Source organism: Argopecten irradians, chromosome 1 (assembly GCF_041381155.1).
Source record: "Argopecten irradians isolate NY chromosome 1, Ai_NY, whole genome shotgun sequence".
In the NCBI taxonomy this organism is placed as follows: Eukaryota; Metazoa; Mollusca; class Bivalvia; order Pectinida; family Pectinidae; genus Argopecten; species Argopecten irradians.
In genome coordinates, this window is record NC_091134.1 from 49,476,198 (window position 1) to 49,497,672 (window position 21,475).

General features: G+C 32.8%; 2 protein-coding genes and 1 non-coding gene across 5 annotated transcripts in view; all 3 read left to right on the top strand.

Moving 5' to 3' along the window:
- LOC138331237 (transaldolase-like) overlaps nucleotides 1-6,819 on the top strand; it is a 10,921-nt gene extending 4,102 nt beyond the window's left edge. For both annotated transcript variants that reach the window (XM_069278745.1, XM_069278736.1), the window contains exons 4-9: nucleotides 241-372; nucleotides 667-727; nucleotides 1,512-1,626; nucleotides 3,663-3,792; nucleotides 4,499-4,566; nucleotides 4,737-6,819. In XM_069278745.1, coding sequence (XP_069134846.1) covers nucleotides 241-372; nucleotides 667-727; nucleotides 1,512-1,626; nucleotides 3,663-3,792; nucleotides 4,499-4,566; nucleotides 4,737-4,900 — 670 coding nt within the window. In that variant the 3' untranslated portion in view covers nucleotides 4,901-6,819. The remainder of the gene's footprint in view (nucleotides 1-240; nucleotides 373-666; nucleotides 728-1,511; nucleotides 1,627-3,662; nucleotides 3,793-4,498; nucleotides 4,567-4,736) is intronic.
- Nucleotides 6,820-10,923: 4,104 nt separating this feature from the next.
- LOC138331249 (cryptochrome-1-like) lies at nucleotides 10,924-19,518 on the top strand. Of its 2 annotated transcripts, XM_069278757.1 has the most exons (8): nucleotides 10,924-11,054; nucleotides 12,327-12,489; nucleotides 13,928-14,067; nucleotides 14,363-14,440; nucleotides 14,791-14,933; nucleotides 15,793-15,968; nucleotides 16,425-16,531; nucleotides 19,258-19,518. In XM_069278757.1, exons 2-8 carry the CDS (start codon nucleotides 12,342-12,344, stop codon nucleotides 19,501-19,503), a joined length of 1,038 nt encoding a protein of 345 aa, XP_069134858.1. In that variant the 5' UTR covers nucleotides 10,924-11,054; nucleotides 12,327-12,341; the 3' UTR covers nucleotides 19,504-19,518. The 2 variants fall into 2 exon arrangements, with proteins under 2 accessions (XP_069134858.1, XP_069134866.1); XM_069278765.1 differs by lacking the exon at nucleotides 14,363-14,440 and having other exon boundaries at nucleotides 10,941-11,054.
- Nucleotides 11,769-11,932, top strand: LOC138311167 (U1 spliceosomal RNA). Its single transcript, XR_011206538.1, has one exon. It is a non-coding gene; the product is annotated as a U1 spliceosomal RNA (small nuclear RNA).
- Nucleotides 19,519-21,475: the final 1,957 nt, after the last annotated feature.

Genomic DNA, 21,475 nt, shown 5'->3' on the forward strand with positions numbered 1-21,475 from the left:
GTTTTCAACAATTTTATGATAATGTCTTACTACTGAAACTTTTTTTGCAAAGAATCTCAGAAGGCTTAATTACAGAATATAGAATTATATGATAGAAAACTATAAACAATTTTCGTTTTTGTTTTAGATAAAGAGAGTGATTTTCAACATAATTTCAACCATTTTTTTGTTTGTTGTTGTTGTTGATTATACAGACACCAGTATATCAGTGTAATTTTGTTCATCAAAATTATTTTTTAGAATGTCGTTTGATAAAGATGCCATGATTAAGAAGGCTTTGAAACTGATAGGTTTATACGAGAAGGAAGGCATCAGCAAAGAAAGGATTCTCATCAAACTTTCATCTACATGGGAGGGAATTGAGGCTGCCAGGTTAGTTCTTCATATTAAATGATAAAGATTTATATCAAAAGATGAATTTGGTTATGTACTGTACATGTCACAAATATTTTAATGGAAGAGAATTTCTAGAAACAAAAGTATTTGCCATATTTTTATTTCAATTTATTATCATGATAATCACAATTATCAATCAATTTTGAAATCACCTATGTTATAGACATTGTGAAGTTCTTAACCCCTTATGCTGAAGGATAGCATTCTTTGTTGAAAATACGTAAACTTATTTCATTTAAAACCAGATGATGATGATCTTCTGTTTTATAGGGTTTTGGAATCTCAGCATGGTATTCATTGTAACATGACTCTCTTGTTCAACTTTCATCAGGTAAGAATACAAGGAGTCTTACAAAAAAATACGATATAAAACATCTGAAATACTCTTGTACTTTTTTTTCTGTTCAGGAAAATGAAATTATGTATTTGTAATCATTTTGTAAAAAATAAATTGATAAACTTTTAGTTAGTACATGTATTTGTATTTGTGCTACACAACCTTAAGTAAGATTTTCTGATGCATTTGCTTTGCTCACTGTGTATTATATCACTTCATAAATCATCAATAATAATCCATATTATATATCAGTGCACAGAATAAGGGGGTGCAGGGAAAATCATTCTCTGTTTCTAATAGTACTCTGTACCATGTTGTTAACTTATCTCCCCTTGTTAAAAGCATTCTGCTCACTTGACTGAGGGACAACTGAGCTTGTGATAAAAGGCATTTGTCATATATCACCTTTTAGAGCCTTACTTACACTTTATTTATATTGTCTGGTGTCATGTTAGCTTTTCCATGTTTAAAACATCATTGACCAATTAATACAAAAGACACTCAACGACATATTTACATTACCTTTACGGTTAGTCTTCATCGTGCTGGGATGAATATACTCCGCTTTTCAACTGCAAAAAGCTGAAAAAACTTCATCTTTTTTACTATTTCACAAAATGTCAAGTTAATTTAAAAAAATAAATAACCAAATTGACCTTCATTCAAGTTTAAAGTCTTCAAATAAATAGTTGAAGTAACTTATAGAGTTTCAGGAGCATTTTGTACATGAACATGTATAATTTTTTAAGAATCTTGAGAATGTTTATTTGATTGACAGGCTGTTGCATGTGCGGAGGCAAAAGTAACTTTGATTTCACCCTTTGTTGGTCGTATCTTTGACTGGTATGTCAAGAACACTGATAAAAAGACATATGCTATGCTTGAAGACCCAGGTAAGATCAGAGGCAATTTTTTTTTTGATTAGTGGAATGATTCAATTTCTGTGATCATGAGGTCTAGATCTGTTGAAACAAGATATTCTTTCAGGGTTCTAAAATTCAAAAGCCATTAACCATGTATACTTCTATCGATATACACATATGTCCTTTGCATTTAGAAAATTCTGAAATATAAATTTTCTTCTTTAAGAAAGTATTGTTAGAGATACTAATTTTTAGGTCACCTGACCTTGATATGTAGACTAACATTGGAAATATCTTGGACGAGTTCGAAAATCGGCTTGTTTTGACTGTAAATTACAGAGTTATTGCCCTTTGCAATGATAATTATTATTGGACATTGTGAACGTGATAATTTTAGTAAATACAAACCGAGCTTAATGAAACTTTGTATGTAGACTATATAAGACTAACATTTGAAATATCTTAGACGAGTTTGAAAATCAGCTTGAATGGACAGTAATTTTAGAAGTTATTGCCCTTTGCACTAATAAGTATTATGAACACAATATTTTGGGTAAATATACACCAAGCTTAATGAAACTTTGTATGTAGACTAACAATGGGAAGATCTTGGATGGGTATAAAAATTGGCCTGATTCGATCATAACTTACTGAGTTATTGCCCTTTGCAATAATAATTATTGAACCTTGTGAACACAATAACTTGAGTAAATATAAACTGAGCTTAATTAATGAAACTTTGTATGTATACTTACATTGGAAATATCTGGGACGAGTTTGAAAATCAGCTTGATTTGACTATAATTTACGGGGTTATTGCCCTTTGCACTAATATTATTGGACCTTGTAAATACGATAACTTGAGTAAGTATGCAATCAGCTTCATGTAACTTTGTAGTTAGGCTTAAATTGGAAAGACTTCTCAGACAATTCAAAAATCAGACTGATTAATTGTAACTAACAAGAGTTATTGCCCTTTATAATTATAATTATTGAACCTTGTGGGCATGATAACTTATGTAAATATGAACCAAGCTTAACAAAACTTTGTATGTAAACTAACATTGTAAAGATCTCGGAATAATTTGAATATCAGCTTGATTCAATTGTAACTTACGGAGTTATTGCCCTCTGCAATCATAATTATTGGACCTTGTGAACATGATAACTTCAGTTAATACACATTGAGCTTAATGAAACTTTTATATAGATTAACATTGGAAATATCTCAACAATTTTGAAAATAAGCTTGTTTCGACTATAATTGACAGAGTTATTGTTCCTTTAAATAATAATTATGATTGGACCTTGTGAACACGATAATGTGAGTAAATATGCACCTAGATTAATTTAAACTTTGTATGTAGACTAACATTGGTAAGATCTCATAGGAGTTTGAAAATCAGCTTGATTCCACTCTAACTTATTTATGGAGTTATTGCCCTTTGCCATAATAATTATTGAAAATTGTGAACACAATAATGTGAGTAAACATGCACCAAGCTTAAAGTGAATAGTCGGGCAAAGAAAACCAGTCTAAATGCGTTCATTGGCCTTCCAAAAGTTCTCACATATTAATGCGACGGTCAAGTTCTGCTTAGTTTCCCAGTTCTGACCATTATAGTAAAGAAAAGTTGAAAGCATTGAAAGCGAGGCTGTGTGGAAATGTAACCACGGACATAGTGAGCCGGGAGGACATTTTAGAATTCCCATACTTTAAATTAATTTCTTCGTACGCAGACAGATTTTGACGAGAGATTTTATTTTTCCATTTCATAAGAAATTATACTGGATACATTCACACCATTTTTACCGACTTTAGCCATCCTTGCCCGACTGTTCACTTTAATGAACCTTTGTATGTAGACCAATTACATGTATGTTCCTATTTCGTGAACAAAAGACATCAGTTGGCTAGTAAATGACATAACTAATTTGTATCAAATATCAGGTGACCGTTAAGGCGCATGGGCCTCTTGTTGAACTTTAAATACATCTTTAATGAGTATAAAGTGTCTACACTAAGTAATGTGAGAGACTTTTTAGACTATTGTTATTTTCTGTAGGTGTGAAAAGTGTAACAAGGATTTACAACTACTACAAGAAGTTTGGTTACAAAACAGTCGTGATGGGTGCTTCATTCCGGAACACGGACCAGATCATGGGACTGGCTGGCTGTGATCTGCTCACAATTTCGTATGTAGAAATACGTTGTACAGTAAATCCTGCTTTAGCAACTTCCTATACTGTACACCTGTGATAATCACCACATTTATAGTCAAATAAAACAATCCAGACTGATATATTAAGAATTAAGTTTTTCATTGACTAAGTCAACAGAATTTGGCAGTCCAAAAAAATGTCAATCCAGACATTTTGAGGAAGGGACACAATTAAGTGTTTGGATTATCATGTGTCCATTGAATATAAACCACTTCCTAAATAATACCACTATCATGGGGTCCAAAGGTCCATTGTATACAAACCACTTCCTAAATGATACCACTATCATGGGGTCAAAAGGTCCATTGTATATAAACCACTTCCTAAATAATACCACTATCATGGGGTCCAAAGGTCCATTGTATATAAACCACTTCCTAAATAGGGCCATTGTATATAAACCACTTCCTAAATAATACCACTATCATGGGGTCCAAAGGTCCATTGTATATAAACCACTTCCTAAATAATACCACTATCATGGGGTCCAAAGGTCCATTGTATATAAACCACTTCCTAAATAATACCACTATCATGGGGTCCAAAGGGCCATTGTATATAAACCACTTCCTAAATAATATTACTTATACATGACCACAATTTCTCTTGCTTTTGTGTTTGTATGTACACATATCATGATATTAAAGTGATTTATCCATAAAACTTGTATTAATTTCAGGCCATCCTTACTACAGAAACTTGCAGACTCTTCTGAGACAGTTGATCAGCAGTTATCAGAGAAAGGAGGTAATACAGAACTCTGTTATACTGTTAAGTTTCTCTCTTGATATTAGTATCTTTCCTCTGACCTTGTTATCTCCCTTGGAAATTTTTTATTGCTAATGAGAATTTGTCTCCCTTGGAAATATTTGAAATTTTCAAATTGTTCGTTTATAAAAGTTTCTTCTCTTCCACAGCAAAATTGGCAGACATTGATCCGGTAGAATGCAATGAGAATATATTCCGTTGGGAAATGAATGAGGATGCCATGGCTACAGAAAAACTTGCTGAAGGTATCCGCAAATTTGCTGCTGATTCCGTTAAACTGGAGGTAGAATTTAGAAAAAGGCTGCAACAGTAAACGTAGACATCAGCAAAATGTAGTCTTACAACATCATGGGAGGATACACAATTCATGTGACAGTTTAGAGTGTTTCCATGCAGGAGCTGACTATACTTACTACATCACATTAGTTCTGGCCTTAATCAGAATCATTAAACGGTAGGAAAAGTGAAGAAATTTTGTTTCAGAACATTCTTCGATCTTAATTCTTGTATTTAGCAGCATTTCCTTTAAATTTTAAAGATTGTGATACCATAGCTTAATATATTGTGGAAAAATATGAAATTGTACCATATACCCTATTTGTAGTTATGTTATTCCTTCCTAAGTGATGAATTATCAAAGAGGAAATCAAATGAAATACAAAGTACGTAATTTTGAAAAAAAATTGCTTTTGTGTACATCTAAGATATGAAAGTTAGGTTGTAGGCTTTACATTTATATCAGATAGACAGTGCTAGATAAAACTAGTGCTAGATATTATTACTATGATGTTATTCATTATTGAAAGTGTGTATGTATACATATGTCTAGAGAGAAGATATAAGAAATAATGAACTTAAATTGTTTTGTATAGATTGTTAAAGATTTATATGTTTAACATCTTAAAAGTGCCTTTGACTAAAACATAAACATCAACCACACATTTGTATGTTTAATATCAATGTTTTTCATATGCCGTTGAATCTTGAACACTGCCATTCATACATGTATGAATCATATTCATTTATATCAGAATATTTGTTCACCGTTTTTAACAATATACTATGTAAACTACAGTGTATAAATAATTGCTTCTCTGACATGTCTTTCAATGCTGTTTAAATCATGAAGCTATTCCAGGCAAGGGACGTTTAATGTCTGACTAGATTCAGTTTTCACTGGCAGAGTTAATTTTATGTTTTTACTTTATACCATAAGATCTTAAATTCTACCCTGTTATTTATTTCTGTTGATACTGTAGTCAATCAAAACTTCAAATCAACACTATTTGCAGCAGTACATAATATTTGTACATTAAAATTGTAATTTTTTTTTTTTTCTTTTTTTTTTTTTTTTTTTTTTTTACTTCTGCCACAATTGTGTGATTTAAGTACTGGGTATATGATTTACATTATTCTCAATGAAAATTAGAAATTTAATCTGCAGAAATAGATAATATTTGTTTTAACTAGCAAGTGGTCTCTTTAGTCTAAGTTGAGAATTTGAAACAACCCTTGAATCAAGGGTTGATTAATAAGGTAACTGATCAAAACAAAAGTAGTAGCACCTTTTGGGACTTTTGGTTGTGCAGTCAATCCCAGATGCATACTCATTAAATATCTAATGTTTAGTTTGAGATAAGCAGTAATACACTCACTTAGATTTATCTGCTGTAGTGTTTATTAACACAAGAATTTGGCATGAATTCATTACCCAGCCTATTGTTTATATATTTAAATACTTTGGGTAAGACATTTCTTTAAAAGTCCTTTTGTGTAAAAAGTTCATGTATTATTTTTTTTCACTTTATTTAATCAGAATGATATGCTATTTATTGTACTCTAGTATTTAATGTTGAGATACAATTTTGCTATATATTTGTATTTTGAGATGTTTTTCCATTGTCTCAACTTTTACATTACCAAAATTCTTTGGTATTATCAAATGGCCACCATTCAATTATTTGTTATTTTGTGAACATTGTTTTATTGATTTGAAATCCAAGATTCTAGAGGATTTAATTGTGAAACAATTATCACCAATCATAACTGAAGTTTCCAGAAAATGTGGTGTTTTTGTGTTAATTAATTATACAAAGATAGATTTAAGCAGATGGAAATCTACACAATGTTTATTTGATAAATTATGTACAGAGAAATTCATCAATTCAACAATATTTATAACTTCGAAAGTTCAAATTATCATGGAATTATATAAAATCAACAGTAATTACACTTTTGTTTTTATTATGTTTTTATTATCAGACATACTGAATTTGACCCTATTCCCCTTTTCTAGGCTTACATGTACCTTGAATTAAAATTACCCAATGCAGATTTTGAAATATAGTAAATTAAACTGTATATCATATCATATTTCTTTGGCAAATTGATTTGTGCCTGCATGACTTTGTGCAAAAAATCTAATGTAATGCAAAAAAAATTGTGAAATGCCTATATTGGTCCCATTGAGCGTCCCGGGAACTTTTTGGGTTGCATGGATACAGTTTTTGCTCCTTTGGATACATAAAGGAATCATTTATAAATTTTGTAGGTTATTATGATAGAAGAATTCATCAGTCCATGAATTATCCGTGATCTTAATTGAATATATAACCATAGAAGCATTACACATTTATACAACAAACATATGTTTAATAACAGTAATTAAATAACCTAAAGATTGTCCCCACATTTGCATCCATTATTTGTCAATTAATATTTTGCTACTAGCCATTATAGTTAACACAGGGATCTGAGAATTAGTTAAATTTCATATAATCATGGACCCACCAGAGAGCCCATATACCATTTTAGATGTTTTAGGGGTCTAGATAAAGAAAATGGTAGAAAATCGTATTTTACTATACACGTAAGTACATGGTCAAACACATCCTTGGAGGAAGTAGATCAGATTTGTGCACAAATAGCGACCAACTCCAATCTACCAATCTTCATATACTAATCCCAATGTTTTAATCCAAGGAATCACAACCATGCAATTCAAGAAATGAAGAGTTAGGTAGGCACAAAGCAACAAAAGAATAGAATCGTGATCGTGATCGAAGGTAAGTTACATTTTACCTGATTGAGTGTGAGGCTTCTTTCAATAAACTTGTATTTTGAATGCATTGTGTGAATTACTCTAAACCGTAGTCGACACTACCCGTAAATCACGACCAAAACCAACCGATAGCGCTAAAAGATAGGCGATTCGTTGGGTGGGACTTAATTTTTCATTCATCCAAAGCAATATCCTGACGTATTACAAGAAAAAAAAATTTGGCTGCACAAATCCTTTAAGGCTAAAATGCAGATATTGTTTTGGACAACTTAACAAATCATCAGTGTTAAATACTAGAAATTATTCAACTAAAATCTGCAAGAACAATTACGGGAAAACTAAACTTACTAGTCATGAAAAATATGTACAGAGAAACTGGGTGGGATCGATTGAAATTTAGACGCGGCATGGAAAAAAACCCTAAGAAAGACCCTCTGCTCCTGTAGTCAGACAAACGAGATCATGCAGTGAACACTTTGTTGAGATATAAGACACACTATATTTTCTATCTCCTAGATCACAATCCAACATGGCCATTGTCGGCAACAAATTCATATTCCGCTGCTTTTATAACTTTATTTCTCGAAATGAACGCTTTGTAATTAATATTTAATTAGTTTTGCAGGTCCCTGAAGAGGTATTGTTCTCATCTTTTACGTACTACCCTCAGCCCTCTCCATTCTGTTTTTCTCCAAAGTAGAAGCATTAGTCAAATACATGTAAAACCTAGCTAGAACTTTATTTAGTGTTATCACCAGTCTGTAATATCAGAAACATGTATTATGCATAATGCGTTTCTAGTAATATATATACTAAGGGGGACAATTTCATATAAGCATTGTATACTTTTTTCTGACTCCTTACTATAAGATATATTGTTATATTTATTCACTCAAGGATTTACGATTATCCTTGATGCAGTTAATTGAAAATAAAATACTGTTTAAACTAAAAATTTAATAATTGAATACAGTTCCGTGTCACTAGGCAGTATTACATGTATAAAATATCAAGTACGTGCATTTTATACACAAGTTACTATGAAGCCCCTGCTTATAGATACAGAAACTTTCTTTAAATTGTACAGAAACATGAAATTTAAGCATCCACATTATATTGCTGATCAACATGAACTACGGCCGGGCACTCTCATTTATATATGAAAAAGATAATCTGACAGCTGTCCGGCATTGATCAATCTGATAAAAATACAGATCCCTATTATCACCACGTTTGATAAGAGGATCTGACAACATCCAATTAAGGGTCACGTGCTGGTGACCTTTGAACATGGCCAATCAAATTGCTACTGCCAGAATCCTGACTGGGGACGAAATAGTTTGAAAAGGCTGCCATAATTATTTTCCTATATATGGAGAGCACAACAAAGCTAAATGTATATGTATACTGGGACGAATTGGAGTAATCAAATGACAATGTGTAGAAAATGCATTTGATCTGAAGTACACGTGGTAAAAAGGTCATCCGAACATGACCCCTGATGTCAGATCCTCTATTGAACGTAATGGTTATAAGCAGAAACATATATACATGTATATATGTTTCTGTTATAAGGATCTGTATTTAATCAGATTGGGCATTGATTAACCAGTAAATGCTTGCAAGTGTCATAATCATGATGCATGGGCAGACACGTCTAATCAAAGGAAAAGAATGTTCGACGCCAATATATAAAATCTATATATAGTCCAGTAAAGATAGGGTGTTACCCCAAAATAATTGCAACAGAATTTTTTCTGTGTTTTTCATACCGATCTGACTTTGTTTTATACAAGAAAAAAGTCGCCCCATATAAAAGTTTGGGAAAGTGTTTTTCTTGACCCTCAAAAATCAGAAAAATAGGGATATTTGCATAATTTGCGAACTTTGAAGCCAAATATAAACTTACATGGTTATCATGAGATACTAGAAAATCTACTGTATTGCAAGAACGTTATAAGGATAGCACAGAATGCCAAAACCATAAGTTGAAATCAACACAGGGGAAAAGTATGACAACAAGAAAATTGCATAATTATGTCCTTGTAACAGCCAAATATGCTTTTGTTGGATTGTTAGGATAAACATTTGTTATTATCAACAATACCATTGATACTCATTTTGGTGGAATCTTTTAAAATAAAACTTGTTGATTAAAGGATTTAAAAGTAAAACATTTTACTTTCACTATCTGAGATATCATGGTTGCTCAGAGTTAGTCTTTTGGCCTTTTCCAATGATGTTTTTAAGTCCAAATTGAATAATATGTGTTTTTTATTCAATAATTATTGAGTAAGTACCGTCTTAAGTGTTTAGATAGTTATTAATTCAGATTCTATGTAGGCTATTCTCACCTAATAGAGACAACTATATCAAAATATCCACAAATATAAAAGACGTGAGGTCGATCAAATCCTCATTTAGTGCCAATTTGAGAAGTAAACTTCTCAAATTGGCTTTAAGTCCTTAAGTTGAAATATCAAAAATGTGAATATCTATTTTGTGACTTATCAGATTGCAAAATCCTTTGGCAGATATTACCACCATAATGGAGCGTTCTTCATAAAGTTAGACTGAAGGTTTTTTTTTTATCAAATATTTGAATAGGTCAGTTTTTTATTTTTCCATAATGGAACCGGATGGGGGTTACCACAATTTTCAATGAGATAAAGGAAATAAATAAGAGTTCAATTTCAATTTTATAGCTGAAAATCATCACAGTTCTGATTTATTTACTGGCAAAATTTTATGACAAACGAATAAAGCATATTCAAAAAATAAAGATTTTTGTATTGTAGATTTATAGACTTAGACATATTTTGGTATTCAGCCGTTTTCATCCTTCTTTATTTCTTTGATTGACTGAAATTATTGTATCATTTCAACTTAAATTTGTACTAACCTAAAGTTTGTCTTACTATATACCCGATTTCATATTTCAAATATTGCAAAAATAGCAGATATTGTACTTTTAAAGTGGTCAAAAGTGTGATTTCTTTATATTTTCTTATTTTTCGGGTGTTAAAAAAACGACTTTCCGAACATGATTCTTGGCGACTTTTTTCACGGTAAAATACTAAGATCCTCTAACCCAAAAACCAGAAAACAAATTCTGTTGCAATTATTTGGAGGTTAGGCCTCTATTTTTCGTTTTTTTACTGGACTAATAGGCTAACCTGAGATTTAAATTGTAATATAATAATTATTTTTAAATTTCTGGGCTAACGTAGTCTCAAATTACAATAGATACATGTAACCAGACTCCGACGCGAACGAGCACATGGAGATACACGTGCGGGTGTTTCTAACCTGAAAGAACAGACGTATCACGACCTAGGCGATGGATGTCAAGCGGGCGAGGGCCGTTAATCTTTCCAGGTCGATGAGCAGGGGAAACCGTTTACATGTAAGTATATTAGGCTTAACAGATACTTAGATATGATGTCTACGTAGCTGGTATTGTAAAGAATCTTGCTGTATTGTTTATATCTAAAACAGTTTATAACATAGCACTGTAAACAATAGACACCATAGTGACCATACTTAAAAGGATACATATAGATTTAGACTAATATGTGTTTACGAAAGCTACGGGCACCTGCAACCACTGTAGATCATTGTTTACAGTGATACTATTATGAAGAACATTATGAATACGATCTGTAATGAAATACACAAGTTGCCAATGTTAATGCAAGATTACTTCATATAATACATGCATTTTATAACGATATATGAATAGCACTTTGCAGTGTCGGATAACAGTTCTTTTCCACACTATGACGTCTACCCTTACACAGTTATCTCCACTTGATTGAGACTATATAGACTATAGTGTACTACATCTTGACACCAGGTGGCAGTAGTAGTCCATTATATAATATTGTAAAACTTATTGAAGAAAATTTGCAAATACACGATATTCAAGGCGAAAATTTAACAAAGATATCTGCAAGAATCTTCTAAATATCATTATAAAGAAAATATTTACCTTTTCAATCCGTCAAACACTTCCTTGTAGTTAAAATTATAAATATAATGTTTTGGATGCTAATACAAATGGGACTGGGTAGAAACGTCTTTCGAGCAATATATTAAGTAGCATTACAATTTAACAAACATACTTACCTGGTACAGGGGATACCGTGATCAGCAAGGCGGTTCCCCCAGGTCGAGGCCCTTCCATTGCACTCCGGTCGGGCTGAACCCTGCGATAATCCCAAATGCGGATTACTCGGGTACGCTATTTTTTAGTGTGGGGGTCTGCGTTCGCGCTAACCCCTGACCATAATCAAATGAAAGTAAAGCCTCTCCCCTCGATGAACTAGCATTGTTTCCATGTCAACTGTCACCAATGTAAAAATGCAACCTGACAAGACGTATTTCTTAGACTAAATTCCACTTTACCAAAACCAGAATTCTTCATGTAAACCAGTATGAGTATGAATATGCGAAAGTCCAAAAAGGTCACCAAATCCATCCAAATATTTACATATCTGTATTGAAGTTGGGTATACTGGAAATACTTTTTCCATGCACAATCTTCACAACTTTACAGTAAAGATGTGGATCATGTGAATGGGAACTTATGTAATGGGCAATAATTCATTATCTATGGATAGATTTAAAAATTACTATTACTAAATCATACAAACAATGCTGCATATTTTTTTTTCAGGTAAAGTAAAAATTAATGGAGAAGCAATCAGGAAAACAGAAAGTCGTGGCTATTCATTGGTTCAGGAATGGACTTCGTATCCATGACAACCCAGCCATCTGTGATGCATTAGAAAACTGTGATGAGTTTTACCCCATCTTTATATTTGATGGAGAAGTGTCAGGTACATATACAAAGCAATTTATCAATAAATTATAGCATAACGTATGCATATTATACTTTGGCTGAACTCCGCATCAAAGGAAGCTAGTTCAATGTATTAGCTTGTTTGTAATGATGCCTCTTGATTGTATCCATATTATACTTTGGCAGTTTGGCTGAACTTTGGCTGAACTCCACATCAAAGAAAGCGGTAGTTTGGCTGAACTCCACATCAAAGGAAGCTATAGTTATCCCCCGCCCAACGAAGTTGGCGAGGGATATACAAATGGGTTCCGTCCGTCCGTCCGTACGAATGGTTTCCGGAGCATAACTCTAAAACCAGTAGAGATATTTCCACGAAACTTCATAGACACATTGTTCTTATGGTATAGTAGTGCCTTTTGCTATTTTTAGGTTTTCATTTTTTGCACTTTTTCCGTAACCATAGAAACATTGCTGAAAATATCATATTTTTGTACCAGGTTCGTTTCTGCAGCATAACTGGAAAACCGGTTGAGATATATGCACGGAACTCCATAGGCACATTAGTCTTATGGTCTTGTAGTGCCTTTTGCTATTTTAAGGTTTTCACTTTTTGTATTTTTTTTCTGTAACCATGGAAACATTGCTGAAAATGGCAGATTTTTGTGTAAGAATCGTTTCCGGAGCACAACTCTAAAACCAGCACCTTTTCCGTTACCTTGGAAACATTGCTGAAAATATCATGGTAAATGGTAAATGTTACTTTGCAAAACTCCATCCATCTTTGTGTATATAGTCTAATATAAATGTCAAGACTGTATACCTGATTCAACAATTGCAGCCCCCCTCTACTTGAATTATACTCCATCTTTCTTTAGCTCAACTTCCTTTTTCCTGGGTTTTTTTCATACACATAAGTCTCCACAATCAGCTTTGATATCTCCATTGGGGGGGGGTCTGAATGACTATGTCCTTGTTTAAGCTTGTAATGATTCCTCTTGATTGTCTTTGCTGGTTGTAGCTTCGGTTGTTCCTAAATTGGTGGATATTATATCTCTACCAATATGTAAATGTGAAGTTTTAATCCAGGATTTCAAATGTTGACAGCGCTAATAGAAGCCGGTTGCTGATGAAAACCACTGGTTGGTAATTACCATCTCTGAAACCAGCTGATTTTTTTAAGGAAATAGTATATATGTTTCGACAGCATTTTTTAAAACTTCAGTATTAAAATCCTAAACATATACAAGTAAGTTAATGTACATATACAATCTAAGTAAATTAGTATTATACATGACTTTCATCTTTTCAAGTAAGATATTCTTATATGATAAATATTATGTTAGCAGATGTAAATTGTACTGTTATCAATTTTCAATACAGTGAGAAAATAAAAAAAAATGACACAATGCATGCTTCTATAACAACTTCTAAATGCACATCTCTTATTTTGCAATCTGCAACCTTTTCTATCACAGGAACCAAATTTTCTGGATTCAACCGTATGCGCTTTTTACATGAAAGTCTTGAGGATCTAGACAATACTTTTAAAAAGAGTGGAGGCCGATTATACACCTTTCACGGGCAGGCAAGGGATGTATTGAAAGGTTTGCTACAGGTATGAGTTATATATGTATATCATACATTTTGTTTGTCTGGGAAAATGAAGGTTTTGTAAAGGTAATGCTATAATGAGTTTAAAATCAGTTTCCATTCGAATTAAAAGTCTGCTACACTACGATTCTTTAAGATACGTCCTCTACAAAAAGATCTAACAACTCTCCATTCAGGGTCACCTCAGCATGACCTCTGTGGTTAGCCAATCAGCATCTCGCCTACGGAACCTTTGGTTTGGTTGATTCTCTCGGAAGTATAAAAAACTGACAATACATCCCGAGATGTTCCGTTTGTAGGCCAGGGAGTCATGCAGAGGTGACCCAGAACGAGGAGTTGTTAGATCTTGTATTGGAGCGTATTGTAGAACATCGCAGGTGAGCGGAATAACAAGTCTAATGATAATTAGATTGAATCTGTTTCGGGTTTATAAACTTCCTGTCAGTACAATGTGTATTTTGTAAATCACAACATGCAAACTTCGAGCATAAATAATTTCTTCTGTCTTATGGCCCCAACTTTCCAGGTTACATTTGTCAAAGATGTATCAAATGTTGAAACTGATATATTAGTGATTTTGACTGTGAATATCTAAGGTTTCAATAAGAAATTACCTAGTATCGTCAAAAACTAATCAATCGTTTTGAGATGAACATTGTTGACTGTCCTACATGTAAAATATGTCAAGGTATATAGAAATTATACCAGTTTGACTTGATTGTGACAGGAGTGGAATGTGACCCGCCTGACATACGAGGCAGAGGTAGAACCTATATGGGAGGCTCGTGACAAAGAGGTGGAGGAACTTTGTAAGGAGCATGGTATCGAACTTATCTCCAGGATCTCTCATACATTGTGGGACCCAGCTCAGTAGGTATCTGGAATAACTCATACACATAGACCCTGTCCCATTATGTGATAACAGTATCAGAACCATCAGTGAGTATCAGGGATCATTATGGGACTTGTCACTGTACGTTTCGGCTTTAATGGCCTTTCATGATCTGTCTTATGATTAGCTATCCAAATAAGTTTCAGGTCTACCTACATACATGTAATTATAAGTTCTTGAGGTAATGCAGAGCCATGTACCCTCAGAATAAGGTATTGATTGTAACAGTTTTTGTATTGCTTGGAGAAAAACAATGTTTGATAAAAAATTACAGTATTACTCCCCTAAACAATATATTGAAGCCACCACATGTCAACAAGAGAAGATAACTCTTTATTACATGTCAAGAGAAGATAACTCTTTATTACTCATAAACTAAAGTATCTGGTTCAGTTCGACTTATGGTGTAAATACAAAATTTTTAAGTCAAGTGGGATGATTTTGTTGGATGAATTGTAATGAGTAAGTTTCAAGAAATGGTCATGAGAAAGTTTTAAGAAATGGTCATGAGAAAGTTTGAAGAAATGGTCACGAGAAAGTTTTAAGAAATGATCATGAAAAAGTTTGAAGAAATGGTCATGAGAAAGTTTGAAGAAAGGTCATGAGAAAGTTTGAAGAAATGGTTATGAGAAAGTTTGAAGAAATGATCATGAAAAAGTTTGAAGAAATGGTCATGAGAAAGTTTGAAGAAATGGTCATGAGAAAGTTTGAAGAAATGGTCATGGGAAAGTTTGAAGAAATAGTTATGAGAAAGTTTGAAGAAATGGTCATGGGAAAGTTTGAAGAAATAGTTATGAGAAAGTTTGAAGAAATGGTCATATTACTACTTTTTAATAGGGTTATAGAAAAGAATGGCGGTACTCCACCAGTCACCTTCCGACATTTTGATCTGACCACCCAACTGCTTGGCCCACCAGACCGCCCTATACCAGTCCCTGATCTGAGCATAGTCAACAAACCTGTGCCCAACAACTTTGATGAAAAGTTTGCTCTCCCCAGTGTCAAAGATCTAGGTAGGTCTTTTCTACTTTTACAAAGTTGTCAGTATCTTTGGGAGTAGGATTTTTCAGTTGTCATGATAAACAGCAGGTGACTTTGCAGTATTTGCTGTATTAATTGTATATGCTATGATGTTTGTTCTGACATTGAATGAGAACATGTGTATGTGCAAGCACGAGGCTTGGCTTTGTTAACTGCCTGGCAATCTGTCAATTATGACTGGGGTGGATGAAATGTCTTGGCTTGATGTCTGCAGTAGAATGCTTCAGTATGGTATAGCCGTGAAAAGCTGAAATTAAGTCTTCCCCAAGGAGACAAGTCATGAATACGTATGTGTTGCAGCCATTCCTTTTCAAAAATATGGTTTAACTGATGTCATTGCCAATCCAAATTGTTTACATTAGATTGGCATGTTCTATTCTAACAATTTCTGATATGTCATTTAAAGTCAGTCTTGATTGCTTGATCAGGATATGAGCCGGAGTGTAAGGAACAGATGGAGCGTATCAATGATTGGTTGGGGGGTGAGACAAAGGCGCTACAGCTGCTGGAGGAACGACTCAAGAATGAGAGGAAGGTATGTAAGATGAAAAATGTTATCTTATTGACAATACATCAATAGACCAAATTATTACTCATTAAATCCTAAATAATTTGCTTTATTGTGTTTAGCAAATATTAGGTCATTTAATTGATTCATTTTCATTGCTGGACATGGCAAATATAAGAACATTTAATTGACTAATTTCCATTGCTGGACATGGTAAATATTAGGATATTTAATTGACTAATTTCCATTGCTGGACATGGCAAATATAAGAACATTTAATTGACTAATTTCCATTGCTGGACATGGTAAATATAAGGATATTTAATTGACTAATTTCCATTGCTGGACATGGTAAATATTAGGATATTTAATTGATTAATTTCCATTGCTGGACATGGTAAATATTAGGATATTTAATTGACTAATTTCCATTGCTGGACATGGCAAATATAAGAACATTTAATTGACTAATTTCCATTGCTGGACATGGCAAATATAAGAACATTTAATTGACTAATTTCCATTGCTGGACATGGTAAATATTAGGATATTTAATTGACTAATTTCTATTGCTGGACATGGTAAATATTAGGATATTTAATTGACTAATTTCCATTGCTGGACATGGTAAATATTAGGATATTTAATTGATTAATTTCCATTGCTGGACATGGCAAATATAAGAACATTTAATTGACTAATTTCCATTGTTGGACATGGCAAATATAAGAACATTTGATTGACTAATTTCCATTGCTGGACATGGTACATATTAGGATATTTAATTGACTAATTTCCATTGCTGGACATGGCAAATATTAGGATATTTAATTGACTAATTTCCATTGCTGTACATGGTAAATATTAGGATATTTAATTGACTAATTTCCATCGCTGGACATGGTAAATATTAGCATATTTAATTGACTAATTTCCATTGCTGGACATGGTAAATCCATTGCTGGACATGGTAAATATTAGGATATTTAATTGACTAATTTCCATTGCTGGACATGGCAAATATTATAATATTTAATTGATTAATTTCCATTGCTGGACATGGCAAATATTATAATATTTAATTGATTAATTTCCATTGCTGGACATGGCAAATATAAGAATATTTAATTGACTAATTTCCATTGCTGGACATGGCAAATATAAGAACATTTAATTGACTAATTTCCATTGCTGGACATGGTAAATATTAGGATATTTAATTGACTAATTTCCATTGCTGGACATGGTAAATATTAGGATATTTAATTGACTAATTTCCATTGCTGGACATGGTAAATATTAGGATATTTAATTGATTAATTTCCATTGCTGGACATGGTAAATATTAGGATATTTAATTGACTAATTTCTATTACTGGACATGGTAAATAATAGGATATTTAATTGACTAATTTCCATTGCTGGACATGGTAAATATTAGGATATTTAATTGACTAATTTCCATTGCTGGACATGGCAAATATTAGAATATTTAATTGACTAATTTCCATTGCTGGACATGAAAAATATTATAATATTTAATTGATTAATTTCCATTGCTGGACATGGCAAATATAAGAACATTTTATTGACTAATTTCCATTGCTGGACATGGTAAATATTAGGATATTTAATTGACTAATTTCTATTGCTGGACATGGTAAATAATAGGATATTTAATTGACTAATTTCCATTGCTGGACATGGTAAATAATAGGATATTTAATTGACTAATTTCCATCGCTGGACATGGTAAATATTAGGATATTTAATTGACTAATTTCCATTGCTGGACATGGTAAATATTAGGATATTTAATTGACTAATTTCCATTGCTGGACATGGTAAATCCATTGCTGGACATGGTAAATATTAGGATATTTAATTGACTAATTTACATTGCTGGACATGGCAAATATTAGGATATTTAATTGACTAATTTCCATTGCTGGACATGGTAAATATTAGGATATTTAATTGACTAATTTCCATTGCTGGACATGGTAAATATTAGGATATTTAATTGATTAATTTCCATTGCTGGACATGGTAAATATTAGGATATTTAATTGACTAATTTCCATTGCTGGACATGGCAAATATAAGAACATTTAATTGACTAATTTCCATTGCTGGACATGGCAAATATTAGGATATTTAATTGACTAATTTCCATTGCTGGACATGGTAAATATTAGGATATTTAATCAAGGATTTATAAGTGAGAAGGATTCGTGTCTGTCTCTTTACACTACTAAACACCACGCGAGACACTTATGAACCGGGAATAAAAACCGTTTTTCTCAACAAATACTTGTCTTATCGAGTCAAACGAAACACCACTGTAAAGTAAATGAAATTACACAACGTTTATGACTTGCTTTAAAGACGGAAGATATAGAAGAAATGTCTTAAACTTTCGTTAAAAAAACACGACCGCTTATGAAATGGCAGCACGCTTCAGAAAGTAAGAAGGTAACCCTCGCACCCCCATGCTACATCAAAGGCTGCGGCGGCAGATATCAAAGGAAATCAGTCGTCGCCCAACGTCACGGTCAGTGCACAAACACAAAAGCGCCTGCGCTGTCTTTGCCCAAAACTCAGTGTGACTTACCCTTCTCATATACGTCCTTGATTTAATTGACTAATTTCCATTGCTGGACATGGCATACTGGACTCACCAGTAAGTATTTTATACAATATTGCAGATGTGTTCTGAAAATCTTTGAAAAAAATACAATTTTTGGTTTCAGCCTATGACAGATAAGATCATGCTGCCTAATCAGTTTTTACCAGACCTAATTGGTCCTCCAACTAGCATGAGTCCCCATCTACGGTTTGGCTGTGTATCAGTGCGCTTTTTCTACTGGGGCATACATGACCTATACAAGGAGGTAAGGCAGTCAAGACTACTGTATAACACTGAATTATCACTGTGTAGAATTGGGTTTGTGGTTGCTATGGAATATAAAAACAAAACATTTTGCCCAAAACAATAGTGGAGATATTGTTACAAAGATGAACCACAGTATTGTTTCTGTCCATTAGGTAATTTGAATGTTCAAACCACAAGAGGAAGTATTCACGAATGTTTCACATTATGTAGCTACGGATCATATGAAAAAAAATCATAGGTTGAAGGTCAAGGTTATATTTTGTGTATACCTGATTTTTAATACAACGCGACTAGCGTTTGTATTAATGCTATCCGGTTTACTATTGATGTGTAGGACTGAGTAGGACTTGCCCTACAATGACATCTAGTGGTGACCTTTTGAACCATTTCATTCATAAACTTCCATTCATAAATTCCCTATTCATTGAATAATATTCCTTTGGACCAATCAGTAGTCATGGGAAGACTGCCTTCTGATTGGTAGAACACACAGAGTGTGTATAGAATACACAGAGTGTTATATAATACACAGCCCATCTAGGTCAACTGTTGCCTGCTGGTGACTCCTCTGTCCAAATTACATAATCTCTGTTAATGATAATTCAAATTGGACTTACTATCTAAGGCTTATAGACATAAGAATTTTAAAGTAAGCTATTCACATGCCCTTTTTGTGTACTTTAAAATAATTTTTTTAAATGAATATTAAACATAGATTTGAGGTAAAGGCAAAATAACTTATAAGGCTGCCCTCATATGTACATGGTTTTACCAATATAAGTGTATATGTGCAACATAAGAAACAAGAGTATATTAAGGATAAAAACTCATTTTAATGAAGACTTATGTTTTCTTTGTAATTTTCATGTAGGAACTTTAATTAAGAAAAATGTCAAACAAAACATATGTATTTTCTGTGATCAGTTGAATGTTCTTGAAATAATTGATATCAAAAGTCTTTATGATATGGTTTATATGTTTTGATTTTGGAAATTCATTTTATTTCATTCTATTTTTCTGTTTCTGCTGCGTTGTATTTGCAGTACTTTGAGTACTTTGATTATAAGAATGTAAGCGATATTAGGAAGAAATAGGTTAAAGATAAGGAATATATATGGCAATTGATCTTACAGATTTTATATAAGGAGGTACCATTTGTAATGACATTTCACCTCACGCAATGTTCTAGTGATTATATTGATATTTATTCCCAGATTCACTTTGCTGATCTTGTAACCAGCTTATGTTATTTTTATTCAAATACAGAACACACAAAACAAAGGCCAAAGTAAGAAGTTGGTGCGTTTAAGATTACAAACTTTAATTGTTAAATTTGTTCTACTATTATTATTAATAACCACTAACAATAATATCTATATATTAACATTATGAGTGATTTAACATTTTTTACACAAGATACTTGCACAATTTATTTTTGATTTCGTAAGAATAAAGTCTTTGGATCACGACTGAAAATCAAAAAGTAATTGTACAGAATGCTTATTGAACTGAAAGAGCGAAACCGAAAGCTTACCATACAGTGGTTACTCGTTTTCTAAAAAATCCAGGTCTTCTAGCGCTTTTGTTCGTCGATGCTTTTTTTCTTATTGAGATATACAGATAATGATCACAATTAACATTGGAATACTATTACTAATATACTATAGAACACTCGTGTAAGTGTTAGCAAGACACATGTGTCTAAATATATCCCAATATTGAGGTCTCTGTTAAATATAAAGAACCGTACAGATGGTATACGTGTACACTATATCAACAAAGATCCCCCTAACAGTGTTTTGTCATTGTTACTTAAATAGACATAGTTGTGTAGGAGTGATACTCTTCTCAATCAGTCAATATGAAAGTAAATCATCATGCAAAAAAATGGCAGCGTTAGGCCTAGGTAAAGTGTTATATGATGTCTGTACACTGCGGACACTAACTGGTGGCGACTATTCGTCACCAAAGTGACAAGCGGTACGCGTCGTTATAACACGAGTTACAAAGGTATTGTTTTAAATTCATAATATGATCACTGACAAAAACTAAAGTCATGATTATTTCTTATGACA